The sequence below is a fragment of the Strigops habroptila genome, chromosome 20 (assembly GCF_004027225.2).
Source record: "Strigops habroptila isolate Jane chromosome 20, bStrHab1.2.pri, whole genome shotgun sequence".
NCBI classification, from domain to species: Eukaryota; Metazoa; Chordata; class Aves; order Psittaciformes; family Psittacidae; genus Strigops; species Strigops habroptila.
Genome location: NC_044296.2, coordinates 4912368 through 4932686, shown reverse-complemented (window position 1 = coordinate 4932686; position 20319 = coordinate 4912368). Strand labels below are relative to the sequence as shown.

At 49.7% G+C, this 20319-nt stretch overlaps 1 protein-coding gene across 4 annotated transcripts; it reads right to left on the bottom strand.

Annotated features, from left to right (window-relative positions):
• Positions 1-122: 122 nt before the first annotated feature.
• DPP9 (dipeptidyl peptidase 9) lies at positions 123-20269 on the bottom strand. Of its 4 annotated transcripts, none has more exons than XR_003994773.1 (22): positions 20106-20269; positions 18164-18251; positions 15279-15532; positions 12470-12582; positions 11252-11425; positions 10861-11029; positions 10585-10698; positions 10157-10285; positions 9595-9656; positions 8950-9050; positions 7345-7522; positions 6777-6942; positions 6589-6668; positions 4934-5086; positions 4589-4724; positions 3772-3917; positions 3353-3499; positions 3054-3206; positions 2354-2496; positions 1925-2036; positions 1040-1453; positions 123-757 (listed from the first exon to the last, which is right to left on the bottom strand). XR_003994773.1 is itself a non-coding variant. In XM_030509664.1 (22 exons), exons 2-22 carry the CDS (start codon positions 18217-18219, stop codon positions 1361-1363), a joined length of 2583 nt encoding a protein of 860 aa, XP_030365524.1. In that variant the 5' UTR covers positions 18220-18251; positions 20106-20269; the 3' UTR covers positions 123-1360. The 4 variants fall into 4 exon arrangements, 3 of the variants coding, with proteins under 3 accessions (XP_030365524.1, XP_030365522.1, XP_030365523.1); XM_030509664.1 differs by having other exon boundaries at positions 123-1453; positions 15279-15333; positions 15430-15532; XM_030509662.1 differs by having other exon boundaries at positions 123-1453.
• Between the last annotated feature and the right edge of the window lie 50 nt (positions 20270-20319).

The following is a 20319-nucleotide window of genomic DNA, read 5'->3' as shown; positions in this document are numbered from 1 at the left end:
CTGGGTGCAGGAACTGAACAGAGCTCTTTGCCTTCCCCACAGACCCAGCTCTGGCTATTGGGAGGCGTCTCCTCCCGAGCCCTCTCCTGCGCCCCAAAGGCAGGCCCAAAGTGGCAGCAGGACTCTTTGCAATAGTTTAATGAGTCGCTACATCTTACACTCATAATTATAAAAGAATAAGAATCCATAAAAATATTTTCTTTTCATAATACGCACTTAAAATACTCCAGGGCAAGTCAACGTGGTTCATTTGGGTGGGTTTTGTGTGTTTATCCTTTTGCCCCCTGGCAGAACCCTTGGCTTGAGGGGTGGACGTGCTCCCCTGAGGTGCGATTGCTCAATCCCCCCATCCCCAGAACGGCAGTTCCCGTTGAGCAGGTAAAATAGAAATCAGAAGAGAGCGTTTGCTGAGGAGCTGGGCAAAGGGGAACAGTCACTGACCCGCAGAGAACTGAAGCACAGCCAATTTCAGTGCACATCTGAAAGCTCGGGGCGGGGGGGTCGGGGAAGGAGAAGGTGGGACCAAGAGGCAGCACAGAGAACAGAGGGGAGGAGGGATTTGCATAAATATCATCCATCTTGTGTTGCAAAAAACCCCAATGCTGCTGTGATCTCCGCAGAGATGATCTGTGGTTGGAGCCAGCTGCTTCAGCTGCCTGTTGGCACAACTCTGCTTGTGAGCAGCCATTAGAGGAAGGTATCGGAGGACGCTGTTACCGACCCCAGCCACTTCCTCCATCTGCTCTGCAAAATTCAACTGAAAAATAGAAAAGACTAGTGTTGCCATGCTCCTGTAGAGCTCCCTCCACATCCCAGGGCTCCACGCTGGGCCAGGACACAGCAGCAGTGATCAGCTCCCCTGGGCCTTAACCACAGGTAGTTCTCTCTTCCCTCCCGCTCCTGGCTTAAGGCAGCTTGCTGCTTCAGCTCTTCCATTTCCAACACAGGCACTGAGTTCTTGCAGGTAAAGAGTATGGGGACTGCAGAGGTGCAGTGGGAGGGGGGAAAAGGATGGGGGAAGAGAAAGATGGACACAAACCTCAGCCTCGGGAGACAGACCACTGTCCATTGATTCCCAGGAGAGAGGGAGTAGCAGCAAAAAAAGCATTAACAGCCAGGCTGGAGGAGAGGAACAGGATGAGCAGCCGAGCAGGGGCAGACCTCCAGCTTGGGAAGTGAGAGAAGGTGGCACTGTCCAAAGGGAAGGTGCCCTCCAGCCTCCCCCCTCGCGCGGGGGGACACCCAGCCCGGGTGGGCACTCGGCCACGTGTGCTCTGGGTGCTGGCTGTCGAGGGAGGCGGCGGCGGGCACGGCAGGGGAGGGTGAGCTGTCAGTGTCCAGCTTGCAGAGGCTTGTGCTCTCAGAGGTATTCTTGTAGAAAGTGCAGCAGCGTGATTTCATAGTGCTCCCCTGACTCAGGGCACCGAATACTGTGTCTCTCGTTGGGGTAGATCTGTGCAGAAGCAGAGAGAGGGGCCATTAGCCAGCAGCAGCTCGTTCAGCACGGACAGCCCTGCCCCACATCAGCCCTTTTCCCTCCAGCCCGTCTCTGGTGGGAACAAAGAGGTGCCAGGGCTGGCTGCAGCACAGCCTCCCTCAGTGCCCTGCTCTGCTCGCTCAGGCTGGCGCCTCTGCTGCCACCAGCCAACCCGGACAGCAAGAGTTCCACAGAGAAGACAAGTTCCAGGCCTGGGGGCAGCAGCCCCGTTTGTACACGCTTTTAGACACAGGCCACATGTGCCAGCGATGAAACAGCCACAGTGCCACCTCCCGGCCACCCCCTGGAGCCAAACTTGGCATCTCCACTGCAACAAGATGTGGAAGCATCTGCCTCCACCTTCGCCCGCCCCCAGAACACACAGCAGAAACCTTTTTCTCTTTCCAGATCTAAGGGACCTTCCCACTTCACTCTTGTTCCTCCTACCTGCAGCTGGTAAGGTTTTCCAGCCCGGATTAGCTGTGATACCAGGAAGTTGGTATGAAAAAAGTGCACATTCTCATCCAAAAAGCCATGGAGGATCAGCAAACGATTTGGCCTGGGGACGGGATCAGAGAGAGGAGGTGAAGCCACGTAAAAAGCTCTGCAGAGGGTCCAAGCAAAGAGCTGCCAGCTGGCAAGCCAAAACAGCAATGGCCAGGCAGGCAGCAGAATAAGGCCCCAGACATGGTCCTCAACCCACCCCTGGCACAGGGGCTGGAGGGGCAATGCCCCAGCTTGCTGCAGAAGGCAGCGCCCAACCGGGAGTTGAAATTCATTGGGATGAGAATCCATCCATTCTTTTAGGATTCAGCAGAGATGCGACCGGAGCTGGGAGCAGGTACGGAGCAGATCACTCAAGCCCGTGGTACTCACTCGTTGGGAAGCTTTTCTACGTGTAATGCCACAGAGCCAGCCTCATAACCTTGCTGGTTGTTTTCTGGGATATCCATGTACCGCTCAGTGTAGCCCGTGTCATAGGCCATCCAAACTGTGACAGGAGCACCTGCTATAGCAATCTGTCAAACAAATGGGTGGCAGGAGACAGCCTCAATTATCAAGTGCTAAAGAGTTCAAGCATTCCCTGTTTTCCTGAAGAGGAAGGAAACCCAGGTTCTGCTCTGTTCTGTCACTCAGGCCAGGCTGCTTCTTCAGCAAACCACACAAAGCCCAGATTCCTCCTCCTGCTATTCCCTCTTATGGTCACAATGCGGCAAATTCCTGCACACCAGCACTAAAGGCTTCCCCTTTTCAAGGAGGACCAAGTGGAATGATCCAGAAACACCGCTGGGGACTTGGGAAGGGGATTAGGAATAGCACATCAATTATCTCATTGGATGCTAGGCTAAATCCACCCTTAGCAATCACTAGGGAACGGCCTCATCCAGCCTCAGACAGGTATAAGCTGTAAGCAGAGTGCAGGACTGCTGCCAGGAGCTACGGGCAGGCAGGACTGAGGGACATGTTCATCTGTCTGCCAGAAACATCAAGCAAAAAACCCAATTCCAGATGCCAAGAGTGACAGAAGCTGAGAGAACCAAGTGTCCCGGGCTGACAGCCCCACGTCCAGACTCACCTTGAAGACATTGGGTTTACAGATAAGCCCCATGAGGGAGAGGAACCCCCCGTACGACCAGCCATGGATGGCCACCCGACTCAGGTCGATGAACCCGTATTTCTCTGCTACATAATGTAAACCTTCCACCTGGTCCTCTATCTCCACCTGACCCTAAAAGGCAACAGAAGCAGCTCAAGTTAGTGGCTTTCTACATCTAGAAGCTCAAGGCAGAAAAGACAAGAGCGACGCTCACACAGGCAAAGCGCAGCCTTAGGAAGAGCAAAGGAGCAGAGGCACCAACACAAGTGGTTTGTTACCATTTGGTTTTTCAGGGCCCCTTCAAATTTGAGTCCTCGCTGGCACGATCCCCTCCCATCAATCACGACCACAGCGTAGCCCAGGGACGCCAGTGTGTTCAGCCGCAAGTACTTGATTCCTTTGAAGGAGTTATTCACTAGCTGCACCTGCAGGAGGAGGGAAGCAAAGAGGCAGAGCTGAGCAGCTGCCTTCCAGCACTTTCCTCTGCCTGTCCCACTGGGTCGGATCCTGAGCTGGAGAGCAGCCACTGATGGAGTCACCAGAGCCATGCGAATCATCCTAAATGCTGGCAAAACCACCTGAGGTTTGAAGCAGAGGTCAGAGCAGAGGTCCAGCGCTCATTGCTAACCAAGTGTAAGTCTTAGTGCGTAACCAAGCTACGCAGAGCTCTGCCCTGACACCAGCAGTGGATTATTACCTGAGGGCCTCCGTACACAAAGAGCACCGTGGGATGCTTCTTCCCAGGCTGGACATCATGAGGTTTGTAGACCATTCCGTAGAGCTCAACATCGGAGCGAGTGCGGAAGTGGAAGATCTCAGGTGGGATGTAATCTGGGGGACAACCTGCAGAAGGAAGTTCAGACACTAGCAGGGCAGTAAGTGGCAGCAAGCTCTGCCTCCCAAACAAGCTCCTTCTCTTCAAACTTGACTTAGTCAGGGCTCTTTCAACACCAAACCACACCAAGTCGTAGCAATGCCTCTCAGAGAAGCCTCTCACTGGGAAACACACAGCCTCTAACTGCCTGCACAGGGCAACAGGCCATGCAGAGGGAAGGGATCACACAAGAAAACATCAGCAGCTGGGTGTTCTCTCTACCCCAACAGCAAATGTGGAAGGTTAAGAACAGGGGTGGGTCAGGTGGAGAAAACATCTGCAGGAAAGGTTCAGGTGCTGCTGTGAGCTGCATCTATAGCTTGAAAGCCTGCAGCCTTAGAATGAAGCAGCCAGATGCTTGCCCCCTCCCTCTTCAGACAAATCATGAATAAAGCAACACCTAAACCCACAGCTGTGTAAACCCTGCACCCTGGAGCACTGCTTTTGCTCAAAGCAACATCTTGAAAGCCCATATACCATTTCCTGGATGAACTATCCACTAGAGGTATCTCCCTGCACGATAACACAATTCATTTTCCCTTAGAGTGAAGCCACTTGGGCCACTTCCCTCTCCATCACCTTTGGCTACTGCTAGGAGGATGAATATCACAGACATAAACCCATGTTCTCCAGGACTTACTGGCTGCCTCCATCATGCTAGCCCAAAACTTGGGCTGCTTGTGGAGCGGGTCATCATCGGGGCCACTGAGCTTGTAGACGTGCACACAAGGCGGAGTGCTCACGCTGCTGTAGTGGCTGATGAACATGTCAAAGTTCTGCAGATGGGAGACAGGAGAGTTAGGGGAAGAAGGTCTTTCATTTCCCACATCTCCTCCAGAGTTCTCAGACAAGAGCTCCCACATCTCAAGCATCCAAGTCAAAGAAGCCCTCAGGACTTGTTACTGGTCACGACTCATCAGCGTTCCTAGTTAGGAACCCTGTCAGTCAGGAGATGAGGGCATCTTGTGGCTAAGAACCAACAGACCTGGCTCATTGAGCAGCTGTGGGAGAAGCCTGGAGTCGTGAGTCGCACGATCTCGCCAGGAGACTCATAGCTGACGACGTAGAGGTGGTGCTCCAACGGGGTGTCCTTTGTGCCTTGGAAATACACCAGCCTCGTGCTCTCATTGACCCAGATCTATGTGGAGAAGAGAAAAGGATGACAACTAACTGCTGCTCTGCCAGTTCAAACAGTCTGTCCCCGGGCAGAGTCAGCTTAAAACACAAACAGACCATGACAGACTGCTCCTGGCATTAGGGACCATGCACAATGCCTGTTGGAGGGATAGGCTAGAGAACACATTCCCAGCACTCATGGAGAACTGTGCACAGTCCAGCAAAGTAACAAAAAGCAGCCACTCAGCTTTTTTAACACACTCCAAGCATTTGCTCACTAATCAGCATAAAACCTGGCTCTGTTCTAGGTGAAACCAGGAAGATTCTGTGCTGAAGTATCTCTGCATTATAAGGGTAGAGGCGTATTTTTTCCAGCACTCATGATACTGAATTCCCAGCTGTGGAAGGATCGGTCTAACAACACCAAACTTCAAGCCAAATTCAAATATGGTTTTAATGTCCAGATAAAGCTGCTTCTAACCCCCCCCCGGCCAGCCAGGAATAGAGTCTACAGCTTTTGAATGCTGCATTGATCCAGCAACACTAACTGAGCTGTTTTCCACCCTCCAGTTTCCAAATGCTGAAGTCCAAATGCTATTTCTGGCTAACCCACAGTTTGAAGACCACTGTGGACAGCAAAGGGAAAAAAACCTCTCCAACTCAGTTGGCCAGGAAAAGCAGGCAGAGCCCTGTGGAGCAACAAATGCATCCAAATAATTGCTGCTAACACAATTTTAGCCGTAAGACATGCAGGGAAAGAGCTGCGGCCAAAATCAACAGCATGTACAGTGAGAATCCACATGGGGAGGGACAGCAGGTTAATTGCAGATTGAGGAAAAGCAGCAGATACCAAACACATGGAGCTGGAGGCCTTTTAAAAGCAGAAAGTGAAAATCCAGATTAATTGGCAATGATCAGACAAGGTCTTTATTTTGACAGGAATCACCCGGGAGCATTAAAGAGCAGACTCAGTTCCTGAAGCAGGAGTAAAACTCGGTTTCTACAAGATTAATACCAATTCATTCCTGGCTGTTCTGCAAGCAAGAAGAGATCCAGTTTCTCCATATTCTAAATTGCTTTCTATTCCCCAGCTGCCTTCTTCCTAAAGGCTCTACTGAGGGATCCTAAAGGCTCTGCTGAGGGAGACTGGGCGCTAGGACATCCTTCCAATTCACAAGTACTCATTGGGGTTAAAATGCTTCAGCAAAGGGAGCAATCCCAAGCTTCTCTATAAAAATAGTTCTTTGTTGCTCTCTTGAACCTCAGACTTATGTCCTTTTTTTATGGCCTGACTCACTCATGGGATTTACCTAAGGAGCAATCTGGAGGCTGATTAAAAAGGCAATGAGTTCAATGTGCACCGGACTACAGCCCTTGTGGGGAAAGCAAAGGCAGCCATAAAAAGAGAAACAAAATGAAGCTTAGTTTTAGCTGGTCCCTGGCGTACCAGAGGGCATAGGCCAGGCCTGTGGGCAGACAATGCAGAGCTGTAACACTGCAAGAGAGAACAAAAAGAACCACTACCTTCGATCCATGCCTCGCCAACACCTCCCATTCCCCACCAGTCAGCGCGACCTCCTCTTTGATGGGACATTTGAAATCATCTAGAAGAAATAAGAGCAGGATCTATCACTGCCTTCCCCCAAAGGCAACACAAGCAAACCAGAGAGGGAGCAGCCAAAGCTGAAATGCCAGCCAAGTGCAGCTCTTACCCTCGCTGTGGACGTATGGCTGCACCCAGTCATAGCTGCCCTGCTTCAGAACCGCTGTGACTCTGTACAGGTGACAGAAACCTGTTTTGCACTCGTTGGCTCGGATAAAGCAGAGTTCCTCCTCCTCTCCCTCCGGTTGGATGAAAGGATAGAAGATATCATGAACCTGTCCCGCAAGGCAAGAGACTGGTGAGTGATTGGTATTGAGACAGCAGAGCCAAAGCCAAAGGAGGCAGTGCTAAACTACCGAGCTTTCAAAGGAAAGGCAAGGGGGGAGAAACATCCCAGATGAGTGGAAAAAAGCCATTTCCTACTTCCCTGTTCCCACAAAGAAACTCTGGACCCACGTGGAAAACCACATGCTCTGGGCTTTCCACTGCTATCTCCAAAACCAGCACCAGTCTTGCCTCCAAGCTGGACATTTCAGCTATGAGAGTCCCACTAAGTGGTTGCTATTCCAACACCTTGGTGTGGACTTCAGGCCCCTCTATCACTCCGGTACCACGATGCTTAACTGTGTGGCAGGAAGAGGCAGCCTGTGTTCTCCTCCCAGCCCCGAGCCTCTTACATTTATCCACACATCAGTGGTTTCTTCATAGATCACAAATGGCTGGACATTTTCTGGCACAGTTTTGGCAAATTCAGCACGCTGTTCCTCATTTTCTGGGACTGGAATAAAGAGGGCTGGAGGTAAAAGGATTAGCTGCAGCCGCTGCTGAGGTCTGTCTAGGAACATAGCCCAAGCACTGGGGAAAGAAGTTAGAGGTGAATGTCAGTACCACAACGTAGCTGTCCCTTTCTAACACTCAGAACATGCAACCCTTTCCCCCCGCTGGCAGAAAGGATTCAGGCATCTCAATGCAAAGCTTTTCTCATCATTGCTGCTTTCGACTCCGCTGGCAGCTTTGCCAACACACACGTCTTGCCAGACAGCTCTGGTATTTCGCTGGGGTATCGTTCAGACGAGATGTCTGACAGGTTTGCCAGAGTGTCTATTCCAAGGGAGCACTGTTAACAGAACCCTGTCTCCAGAACATAACTCTTCCTTGGACAGCCCCTCCATCAGGAAGCACTGTTTGTTTTCTAGCAAGCTCCTGCCGAGCTGAAGCGATCGCTCTAAAAGCGATCCATTTGCTTCCTGAGCGCACACTGCACTAGCAGGGAAAGGCACAGACCTAAGACAACTGCCAAGTGAAGGAGTCGCTTCAGTCTCAGCCTTGTTCCTCTCCAAGGAGAGTCATTGGAAGCGGTGCTGCACTGCAGGCCTCTCAACATGACAGATGGCAAGCCACCGCTGCATAGTGCGGCCACCCCAAGGCCTGGAAGTGCATCAAGGGAAGTTTCATCATTAAGACAGACTTTCAAAAGAGCCAGTTCTCCCCTAGCATCTCAGTGACTGTGGATTTCACGGACTGATATATTCAGCACATTTAGATAAGCTGTGGTGCAGAACAGAAGATCACCTATGGGATTACCTTCTGTAAAGCTCTCCGAATTTCGCTTCCAGAGCAGAAAATTAATGAGTTACAGAACAGAGTCTTCAAAGACAGTGCAATCACCTTAACTTGATCTGCACAGAAACCAGTTAACACTCAAGCAAGCTTTTGAGGGGAAAAATTAAGAGCTTTAAAACCTCAAACCCATCAGGTTGGTGTGAGTTGTGTAACTCTTCAGGCAGGGCTGCCTGGTTTGGAGCACTAGCAAGCTATGGGAGCACACCCGTTACAGAGCAACCCTTCCCCTCGGACACACTGCACGAAGGACTAAGCACCATGCAGACTGCCCACCTTCCCCCGGCACATTTGGCATCGATCACAAACTGGGCCAATGAAGAATGCTAAAACTGCTTCAGCACATTTTCATTTGCAGCAGGAAGCAGACTGCACTTGTGCTCAATAGCTTCAACTCAAAGGAATTCCCTAGATCTGCCTGCTTAACACATCAATGTCATTTAAATTTGCGGTTGTGACTTAAACCTCACAGCTTGTCACTCTGCTCTACACTGGATTAATTGCCACTTTTAGGATGTTTTAACAGTGAAGAAGCCAAACTCATGTGCCATTTCTGGCACTCAGGGCTTTAAACCCAGGTTTTGACCACAATACAGAGCATATTGAGGGCCTGCAATAGTTCAGCCCTTGGGAGCATTGATTTGGAAGAAAAACTCATGTACTATTTGCCATCTCGGGTCCATCCGGCACGGGCAATGTACTCCACAGTGGGAAACAACGCAGCAAATGGTTGCACCAGCTCCTTGTCCTGAGCACACACGATCTGCAGCAAAAGGAAGGTCCAATATCAAATCAGAGTGCTACCAGACCTCCTCACCTCCTCCTATGGAAGCTCAGTGAAACGGGAGAACAAGGAAGTTTAACTGTTGGCATCAGCAAAGGGGCAGGCCAAGAGAAGCAAAAGCCCTTCTGCAAACGGCAGGAAGGGAAGGGAAAAACAAGCTTCAAAGCAAAATGCTTTTGGCATTCAGCCACAGAAAAGGCTACAGCCAGGGACTGAAGCCCAGCATTAGATTGGGCTTCAACCCTCCTGCTCTGCTGTTGACAGTGTGCTATACCCCGGGCGAGCCCTACTTCTCGCCTCCATCCCCTCTCCCAGCTGCTGCTCCACCAGAACAATCCTTCCCAGCATCTCCAAGTTTTTCTGTTTCTTGGATAAACACATTAGAGAACCAGGGGTTACAAGAGGGTGAAAACAAACACTAACACTATCTCGGGTTTCTTAGTGACCTTCTCTTCACTCTAGGGAGCTTCGGAAGCTGTCAACCCTCCTATGCAATATCCCATTCCAAGTTGTTAGCACTCACCTTCCCCTTGCTGTCTGTTTTAAATTCTGCCAGTTTTAATGTAATCTTGGGGTTTTTGCTGCCTGCAGAGGAGGGAAGGAATACCAAAATGACCAACTTGAACACTCCATGGTTATACACAGTCCAGTTTCTAGAGAAGAAAAACCCTGCTCCTACTGAAATGGCTGTGTGTGAATGTACAAATATCAGATTATGTATGCGAGCAAACCCCACTGTAATCACCAGAGTCATTCTGGGCATGGGAAAAGTTTGCTTTGGCCTTGTCTAATTGCTGTATGTCCTCAGGAGGGAAAGGAAAGACGGGATTCAAAACGTATTCCACGATACGCCACCAGATAGATTCCATTTTCTCAGCAATCCTTTCATTTAAGCTCAACTTGAAATCCCATTCCTTTCCTGCAGTAGATTCTGGGCTCAGAGACTCAATTAGACCTCAACATTCACAGCTTCTACATTCTAGTAAGTACCCAGATTAATCATGCAAAGTTTAGAGCACAAATTCCACCGCTGCTGCCAGCAGGAGCCAAGAGCTGCATTAGAAGCCCCACGGTACTTCACTTACCTGTCCTGGGGTACCGATACGAGTCTGTTTTTCTCTCCTCCAAGGCAGGTGAAGGAACATGAATTATCTCCACCTCTGACTCATCCACTTCCTCATACAGGATCCGCAGTGTTTTTAAATCCTCTGAACCTAGGACAGACAGCATCATGTTTGCTACAGAGTTTTCCAGCTGCTTCTGGCTTGCCTGCAGCACTGCAGCAGTACTCTGGTGCAGAGGGTACATCTCCTGCACAGCCACAGCTCCTGGAGACCACCTGCAAACACCCCTCGGAGCACAATTCTAACCTCTCAGTGTTCTGTTCCTTCAGGTGGCCTCCCCAGAACCAGACCAAACGCAGGCCAAAGGATAAACCTTGCTCAAAATATCATTCACAGCAGGGGCTGGCAGCAGGTAGTGTCAGACTTTGATAAGCAGAACAGTGACTGACCTTCTGTGGAAGCTGTGGGACACCACCAGTAGCCCGTGAACCGATCAAACTCCTCCTGAATGACAAAAGTGGCTACACCAGCAGACTTGGGGTCATCGAGAACATTGGATAAGCCTGGAGAGGAACAAAGATGAGACTGCATTTACATCTCCTTGGAAAAAGCTGATCCAAAAGAAGAATGTACGTGTAAGAAATAAGCCACGAAGACATGAGCCCTTCCAGCCCAAATCTGTCAGAAAGAATCTTCTTCCCAACCTGGCAAGAAGCACCAGTTACCTTTATGGCAGTATGTCATTCGCTTCTCCTCTCCTGTCTCAATATTTGCTACCCACAGGTCGTTGTTATTGATGAATGAGAAGAAGGCAGGGTCAGCAGGGCAGATTTTGGGATCCATTCGTGGCCCTGTGCACTGAGTCTTGATCTCGAGAGGCTTCATTGGAGACACCTACAGCAACAGACACACAAAGAGCTCTGTACCAAACCAGCTTCCATGTTCATGTTTAAAAGGCCTAAACCACAGATACAATGCAGCACACGAAACGATGGCAAACAGAGCCCTGACAAGAGAAATGACCATCACCAAACAGATGCAGATGTGCAGCCATCTCCAACCATACCCATTAAGTCTATTTCAGGTGATATTCACAAAAATCACTATCAGACTCACCATGAAACCATTCTTGCCCCCATCTCGACAATGAAAGAGGCTGTTGCTGGCCTGGAAGAGGAATAGGCCACTCTCACTGTGGAAATCATAAGATGTTATACCAAAGACACCGAGTCGCTTGCGTTCCCTCAAGAGTTCCTCTTCTCTAGAATACATCCCATGATGAGGGGTTGCCTGGTATTGAAGGAAAGGAAAATCTCAAAGAATCTGCAAGGAGAGAAACATTCACAGACCAGGGATGCTCCAAGGCTGGCACCAGCTACTCTGTGAGTGCCCAAAATACAACATGCCAACCCAAACTAGGCAGCAGTCTGACCACACAGGCCATGAGTACTGCACTCGAGGTTCTAGGTGTGCTCCAGGAGGACTAAACCCACCAAATGCCTCAAATACAGGAGAGGGCAATTGTGAATGTGTCCCTTCTGCACTTGGCACTTCAGCATGAACTGAGGAGAGCTGCACTTGCTCTGCTTATGCAAATCAGGTGTAACAATTAGCTTAATGATATTATCTCCAGCCTTCACAAACAGTTTCCATGTCAGACACTGCAAACAAAAGCTCTTCCGGGGATCTTGAATTACCCTGAGGAGCACTAGTGATCCACATGGGATCAAGACAGCTACAAGCTTTTCTACCAGGAACCTTTTTAGTAGGGAAGAAAGACCAACACCCTCCCCTCTCTTCTTCATCAATGCTGTTAGTGACACAGGGCATTAAGATACTGGTATCAGGGAGGGGAAAATTCACCCCCTTTCTGGTTTGCTCACAATAGAGCGTAGGGCAGAGGCAGCAGTTTAAATTCAACTTTCTCAACTTCCTTAAAAGCAGGAGAGCTGACAGGCAGGCATTCCCCTGAGCACAGCAAGGAGCACAGCAAGAGCCCAGCCAAGATACCCAGAAGAAAGGTGCACTGTGCTGATAGCTTGTAATCTGGGGCAGGCTACATGCTGCTCTACAGAGCCCTCTCTGCTAGGTCAGCCCTTTGCTTGCCACATCAACTGCTCTTTCACTGCTGCTTCACTGCACAAGTGACTATCTTGTATGGGGAAGCAAAGCAATTCTTGATACAACATTCCCACCACTACTGTTCTCCATGTCTTACACCCTGCCACGTTACGATCCCTACTGCTCAGCAGAGCAGTACCCACCACCCCAGCCCACAACATCACCCCGTTTCCCCAAGCACTGTCAGCCCAAGCTCTTCACACTTCAGCTTACCTGAAAGTGATCCAGCATCTGTTTCCATGACAAGAGAAGCAAAGCCTCCTTCCGTACCTTTTTGGGAATCTCTGAATAAAGAAGGGAATTCTCTCGGCTACCATATGGCATTCCTGTTAGGAGGACAAAAGCATCATCCTACTTAAGATTAGTTAGCCGGGACAAAGAGAACCAAGAGTAAATTGAAAAGCAAAGTCTTTTAATAGAGGGCTTGGGGCTGTCCCGAGGCTTTTACCAGCAGCTCTCAGTTCAATCACAGAATAATCTCTAAATTCTTTAGGTATTCATTACTTAGAAATCTCCCTGTGCAGATGTAACACTAGCCAAGCTCTGCACAAGTGCTTCTGGCCAACCTTGCTCCCTGTGGACTGCTCAGGCCATGCCCCAGATCCCCTCTAAGAAAGGCACTCCCTGGGCGGTGACTCAACATTACTCCCCACATCGCTCAGCCAGAAATTTGCTACAGGAACCTCACCGAGGCCAAGGCAGGAGCCTGCAAGAGGGGAAGGAAAAAGCTGGGAAGCTCCAGAGAGCCCATTCCCATGTGAGACAGTACACGACGATTTCATACAGTCTTTGAGAGACTTTGTCATTTTACATAAACCTTTGACTGTGGTTCTCAAACAAGCTACTGGCCACCCTCCAACTTCCAAAACAACCATGAAAAATAAAACACCCTCACACACGATTTTGGCAGCTCCAACAAAATCAAAGACCATGAACTTGCCCTCTACATCTGCTGTAGAGACTAGTGCCTAGATCAGAATGTTGCACGGGGAAATGTGCCCTGATATTGTCTACTCTGCACAGATTCTGGGCAGAACAGAAAGATTTTGGAGCCCGTTAACCCAGCACTACAGTTACTGCAAATTAAACCTGAAATATTAATAAGGACTCAGGAAGCAAAGCAATATGTGAGCATGTAATCCTCAGAGACACAGAACCACCAAAGTGCTGAGCATGTGGTGTTTAACATAAGCAGCATCTGCCATGATACAACATAGAATCCTATGGGGACAGCCCAGGAATGATTTAAGATGTCCAAACAGGAAAAAAATGCAGATAGGAACAAATGACTATATATACACCCAACTGACACTCGTGTGAGCGTGCTCTGGACCTCCTCTCTCCTTCTATTAGTACTTTCTACAATGACCTCAGGGTGACTACAGTCCATCAGCATTCACAAGAAAAATAGTGCCTTCCTCCTCAAAAGTGAGGAATTGTATCCAATCCCTACAGTAAAGTTCTTTGGGAGCCTTCATCCTCCTCCTTGGCATGCAGTCACTAACAGTGTTCATGTAAAAACCTGACAATGTTGTTTAACGTTGGGACAGGAATAGCACTCTGATGTTAAACCCTCATGAAGTGCTGAAATGGGGTCTGAGGATTTAATAGCAACGAGTATTCAGCTCAAATAGATGCTCTTTATGGTGAAAGAATCAGGGTTTACCCTCTATTAGGAACGCCTGAGAAGAGGTACCCTGGTACTACCTGGCAGATACTGATCTTAAATGATGGATCATTGCTCTATGCCCTGTTATCTCCCTAATAGAACACTGAAAAGACACTCGTGTGTCTTCAGTCTTGGTTCTGGCTCCTGTAACAGTCACACCCGTGCTGAACCCCAACCAGGAGGAGCTGGTCTGCCTGCTATTTCATACAACAGAACTTTAAAATATCTTTAAATAAGCCACTTAGATACTTAGTTCTTTAGTCATCTAGATCAAAAACTGTATCAAAGTCAACCTGGCCTTGAAATACATTCAGCTTTAAATCAAATCTCACTGTTCAGACTCGACAAGAAAAATATGCTAACTCTGGACGCTGCCCTTTATAGTAGCACTTGTGTCATAAGAATATATGAGGAACTATAACAAATCAAGTCAGTGGCACACAGGAGCTGCTTAATGACAAAACAAATCAGCCCCTCAACCCCAGCACCCTGTGTCCTACAGTGACCTCCACTCAACAACTCCAAACAGAAGAAAGAAAAGCAGGGTCACTTCAGGAAACAGTCGCTGTGTGGAGTTGCACATCAGGCAATTTCTTTACTGGCCCAGTAAGGATCAGCTCATGCCCCAGAGCATAAAAAACTCTTTATAGTCTATAAAGCTTCCCATGCTACCAACCACAGAATTATCCAGTTACTAAAATCCAACCACTCTGTCACTAATTACATTGTGGCTCCAACTAATGAGGGACCTGGACAGCACAGCACTCTGCTGCCTTTCAATCCTGCTGTAAGGAAGAGGATATTTCCCTGTGAATACCATTAACAGTTCATTCCCACCTAATCTCTTTTTTTTTTTTAATCCCCTGCTCTTAAAAGCATTCTACCTACACAGTACTTAATAAAGCAGGGAGACACCACCACCCTGCCATTCATACCTAAAACTTGCAACACAGAGTCATTACTGACAGCAAATTCCTTGGAAAGTCGGTCTGGTTGATCAAGCAAGTAAATCCCATTTCTCCTAAGCTACAGAGGCACAAGATAGTCCTGAGTTTGAGGAGCAGCTCCAACGCCTGGCCTGACTTGGGTTGCCAAAGGACACTGCATTGACACCTCTGGCATGAGGCAGCCAACACCTCCCCTTGTCACTAAGCAGAGGGCCTTGGTTAAAGCACTTCTCTGAGGCTGCAGAGGCCTCTACCCAGTTCCAGGCTTTGCTATATACTGAGTGTGCAAACCCAGAGCAATGCTACTTAATTCAGTTCCCCCATCTCATACACAGAGAGACTTCCCAGCCTTTTCCTGGCCTGTTTTGGCTGGAAGCTCTCCTGTCAGACATTCACACTGGCTTACCCAGGTAATAGAGGCGATGAGAGTGCGGGCTGGACTCTTCTGTTTTCCGGACAAACTGGAAATCATGGGGAGCTTTGTTCACTATCATGCCCGAATACTTCCTGCTGCTGTGAATAATGTCACGCAGCCCATCCCAAGAATGCTTTTGCACCTGGAATTGGGAAGGCACATCCTCCATCTCGACCACTTCAGAGCTGTCTGATAGCGTGTCCACTGCAGTCATCTTCTCTTCCCCTTCAGAACTGGATAAAAAACTGAGGGAGGAGTTGAGGGAGAGAATTAAGCCTTAAAAATCAAGCAAAGAAAGCTCTAAGCATGCAACAAGCTTAGGAGAACAGGCACTGCTTAAACTACAGCTCCTCGGATTCTCTGCACTCAAAGATTGTATTTTAAACATACACTGATGTATCGAAGGGAAAAGTCCATCTCCCATCCCATATCAAGTGCTGTAACTGAAGATATTAACCTCAAAAAACTCACTCTCCCAGGACTAATTCTAGAAATAAGCTGTTAAAGGAAGTACAAGCAGCAGATTCTGGTGCAGAAAACAACCGGCTTGACTCAAAGGAAAACCACCCCAGGAATTTGGATGGATAAGTCAAAGCTATGACCTATTGTAAAGGCACATAAACTTCTGCTCTGGAAGACCACAGAAGCGAAGTCCCTTTCCTGTCCTAAAGGAAAGCCTGCTCAACACTAAGAGAGAGGTTTAAGCCCACTTAAGCTCTTTGCTTACCTGAAGAGCCCTTGCAGCCAGGACTGAAGCAGGGGAGATGGTAAAACAGGAAGAAACCAACAGGAAGAAGAGAGCAGCAACAGACCCTGGCCGTATCCTGGAAAATGTGGCAGGCATTCCTCACACATTTCCAAGCTGGTACTTATTGAATGAGAGTCTCCCAGAAACCGCCTCCACAACAACTACAGCACATGTTAATTTGAGGAGAGGTGGGCCAACAGACTTGCCCAAGGTCAGTGATGTCATCTATTGCAAAGCAGGAGTGAGCCTAGGACTAGGGAAACCAGTTTTTGCCAGCCCATTTGGGAAGCTGCATTTCCTTCCACAAGGACATTTTAGTTCTTTTGGAGATACCTGGAAGAATGCTGCAAAGAATTTCAGGACAAGTTCAGTTTCCTGCAGAAATCAGGCTGCAGAAGTTTGCTGCACGGGGACAGAATTGTTACCTTTGACACAACATCAAGATGGCAAACCAGTGCCTGAGATTACACCAAAAAAGGGCCTCGTCCTCAGCAGACCCAAATCTCTACCTTCTACCAAACTCTCTAAAAGGAAGCCCTCACCTAGTTTGACATCTTATGCAACTATGGCAGGAGACAAGCAAACCTAAACCAAAGCACATCTGGACTTCCTTAAACTACAGGCACATGGTACAAGGGCTGGAACTAAACCCACGTCTTCAAACTGCTGAGTCCCTAAATTGTACAAAATGCATGATGAACAGCACAAGAACAAGCTCCTGAATTAAAGCTCTAGGTACTCCCTGTACCTACTGCCCAGCAGCAAATCCACATCCTGACAATGAACAGAGAAGAGCACTTCCCAATCAAAGCCAGGCAGGAAGCCCAAATAAAACCACAAAAGAGAACGTGACGGGATGTTCTAGGGCTGTGAGTGTGGCTGTGGCCTCTGCTGCCTATAGGCAGGGTCTCCATGACAGCAACTCCAATCACAGCTGAAGGCAGAAGTGTTGCCTGTCAGAAACACATGACAGGAAGCCCACAAACCCCCAGGAACCGGGTACAATTCTCTCAACCCACCCCCACTGCAAGTCAAGTCAGTCAATTCAAATGATCTGCCTTTGCCTTGAGGTGCCTGACCCATGGGTTACACTCACTCAGGTGGTGAAACCATCTTACTCAGCCAGCTTGACTCCTCACAGGGGAAAGTTGCACCTTTAAAGGCTTAAGAAGTCCACAGATGTAATAGTGGTTACTGCCCCACAATGAACTGGAGGCTGCAGCCCCTTCCAAACTCTAGTGCCATGGGTTTATGATTCACTAGGCAAGGGAACAGCACTTTTAGCTTGGTACTGTTCTCATCCTGGTGATTTTGACACTACAACAGAGTGGAATAAGTGGGATCCCACAAAACGACATGAAAGCATTGGGAAATGCCGCCATCACACCCGTGTGGGGGAGTCTCACAAACTTCAGTCCTGACGCAATAGAGAGTAAAAAGAAAATCCAATTGCTCCATCCATCACTACAGCCATCTCTTGGACAAAACACAGAAGTATTTGGTAGTGTTGCACTATATACACTATATACCTAAGTAAACAAGTATAAGGAGGAACTTATCTAACTGACATTGCAGAGGAAGTTTGGGGATTAAATAATTCAAAGGTAAGTGGGATTAAGACACCAATTTTAACCATCTTCCTCTTAGATGGTCTTGACACTTTGACATCAATATAGCACATCTGAGATCCACACCTGGCTGGAGAAAACACAGCCCTTTACAGTCCTCACGCCAAGGCACTGACTGGGATGATTCAGTGCTGTTGCAGAAGCGCTGCTAACCCCATTCCCAAAAGCACCCAGCTATCCCTTGGAGGTCTTTTTAATGCCTTTTCTGCTCTGCCTGGCCAGATTAGATGGATCAGGAGTACATCCACCAAGCCCTCCTTCAGGGGGAGTCTGAAGACAACAAGTACAGGTGGGACAGCAGCACAGGAATTGGAAGTCAGTGAAACAAGTTGTCTTCCTGAGTCACTTCCTGACCCACAGATCCTGCCCCAGAGCTCCCAGGGAAGAACGAGATACTTGGGATTTTTCAGAACCCTCCTTCACTCCAAGAGGTGATTACTGCTCTGCCCCACACAACCCTAAAGGTCAATAAAGGCCCTGGGAGGAACCAGGACACATACCTCCTCCAACTTCCTGCAGTCTCGTTTTCCAGACGAACCCTCTTTATCTTCTGCATTAACTACTCAGCAAGCTGGGCAGGACAGGAAACTGGGAAGGAAGAGGGAAAAAAAAAGAAAGCAGATTTCATTTAGCTGCAGTTTCTCTTGTCATAGGAGCACAGCTGTAGGAAGCATCCTCCCCAGGTCACATTTCCAACCGAGCAGGGAAGCGCAAACCAACCCCTTGGTTTGCACTTCAGAGTCCAGATCTGCTCTGCCAGCACGTGCTGGGTATTAATGGCTCACAGAGAGCTGAGAGACTTCTTCACCTGAACAATGGGACGTGGTGAACCCTGCAGCCTGCCTCTTTCTTGCCTAAAAAAATACTTCTTAAAACCCGAGCATCCTCAGTACCGAACCTTCCTTTCGTTCCCCTCCCCAAATCCTGAAATTCTCAGGATTATCAAGTACAAAGAATTGAGAAAGCAGAGCTTTGGTCCATACACTTACAGGCAGGAGTCAAACAAAGGACACCATAAGGAGCCAGCCAGAGGGTCAGCAGCCCCAGTACCAACAGCGTCACAGTCCCACCTGGGACATAAAACCCACATTTGTCTCCCAAGCCGGGCTGCTGCTTCCCTCTGCCTCAGGCTGGTGCCACAGAGGAACCCCAGCTCCACACACAAGCCCATTTTCCATGAGCAAAAGAAAGCACTACCATCACTATCGTCCTCTCTACCCAAGTACACTAAAGTACAAAGATCTTTGTCTCCTCTTCAAGAGAGCTCTGAATCACAGACACACCCGAGATCCGCCACTGCCTTTTGACGAGGCCCCTGCTCTGACCAAACAGCCATTTCTCCACCAAAACTGCACTCACAGAGGATCAGGAGAGACAAAACATCACAAAGAAGCCCCAGCAGTGAAGCTCTGAAACTGCAGAGGAGAACAGAGAGGGAATGAAGTAGCAGCATCCAGTAATTTAAGGGCAATTTTCGATGCAAGCACAAAGGGCAAGAGAAGCGATGCTCAGGAATGCTGAGTAACCTGGTCTGATCTCAGAGCTGACCCTGCTTTGAGCAGGGGGTTGGGACTAGAGACTTCCTGAGGTCCTTTCCAGTCTCAGTTATTGTGTGCTTTTAATGATTCAGAGGAACATCTTACCCTCATCCCGCCCGCCACAGCTCACACGTTTCACCGAGAAAAGGAACAATAACGTCCTCTGATGCTGAACCCAGAGCAAAAGAAACTGAACAAAACAGATACAAAAGATCAGAACCCCGCATGAATCATGATATCCATTTGTCAGCAGACCCCGAGGGGCCTGCTGGTGCATTCAGGAAGAGCCAAAGCAACACGGTCACCTAGAGGAGCCCTTACAAACGCATCCCTGGGAGCTTTTAAGACCTCTTTCTCCACAAATAAAAGCAACTGAGGGTGCAATAAAGCAGCGGGGATTTCTCCACAGAGGGATGAGCTTTGGCAAAGGCGCCAGCAGCCCACGTCCACCTCCTGCCCTTGCTGCAGAGGCAAGACCGGGCCGTGCCTTAGCAGGAGACGAGTGACAGAGCACCCTGTCCCCCCCCCGCTGCTGAGGAGGGCTCTTTGCCCGTGGAGACAGAGGAGCAGCAGCTCCTCACCCGCACAGGCTGCTCGGGGGGCACCCCGCACCCGGGGCAAGGAGTCCGCGCTCACCCCCTCGCTGTGGGCACGGTGTGAGGGGGTGAAGCACCAACACCCCCCTCTCACGGCGCGGTGCGGCCGCCCCCCACACCCGGGGCGGGGGGGGACAAGTCATGGGAAGGGGCAAACACCGACCCCCCCCCGCCCCGGGGGTACCCCCCGGCCCCAGAGAGCGGGAACGAGGCCCATGGATGGGGCCGCTCCTGCCCCACAGCCCCCCCTTCACACCCCACACCCCCCCCGCCGGTCCCGGCGGGCTCCCCGCGCGCTCCTCACTCACCGCGGGGCGCGGCGGCCTCCCGCTGAGGGCGGGCGGGAGGAGCGGGGCGGCGGCGGCTCCGTCAGTCCCGCTCCATGTCCCGGCTCCGGGGAGCGGAGGGGACCGGGTGTAAGGGGAAAGGGGAGGGGGGGGCGCGGCGGCCCTGCCACAGCGGGACCTTTCACCCGGCGGCGGAAGTGTCGGGAGCGCGCAGGGCGGGATGGCGGGAGCGCGC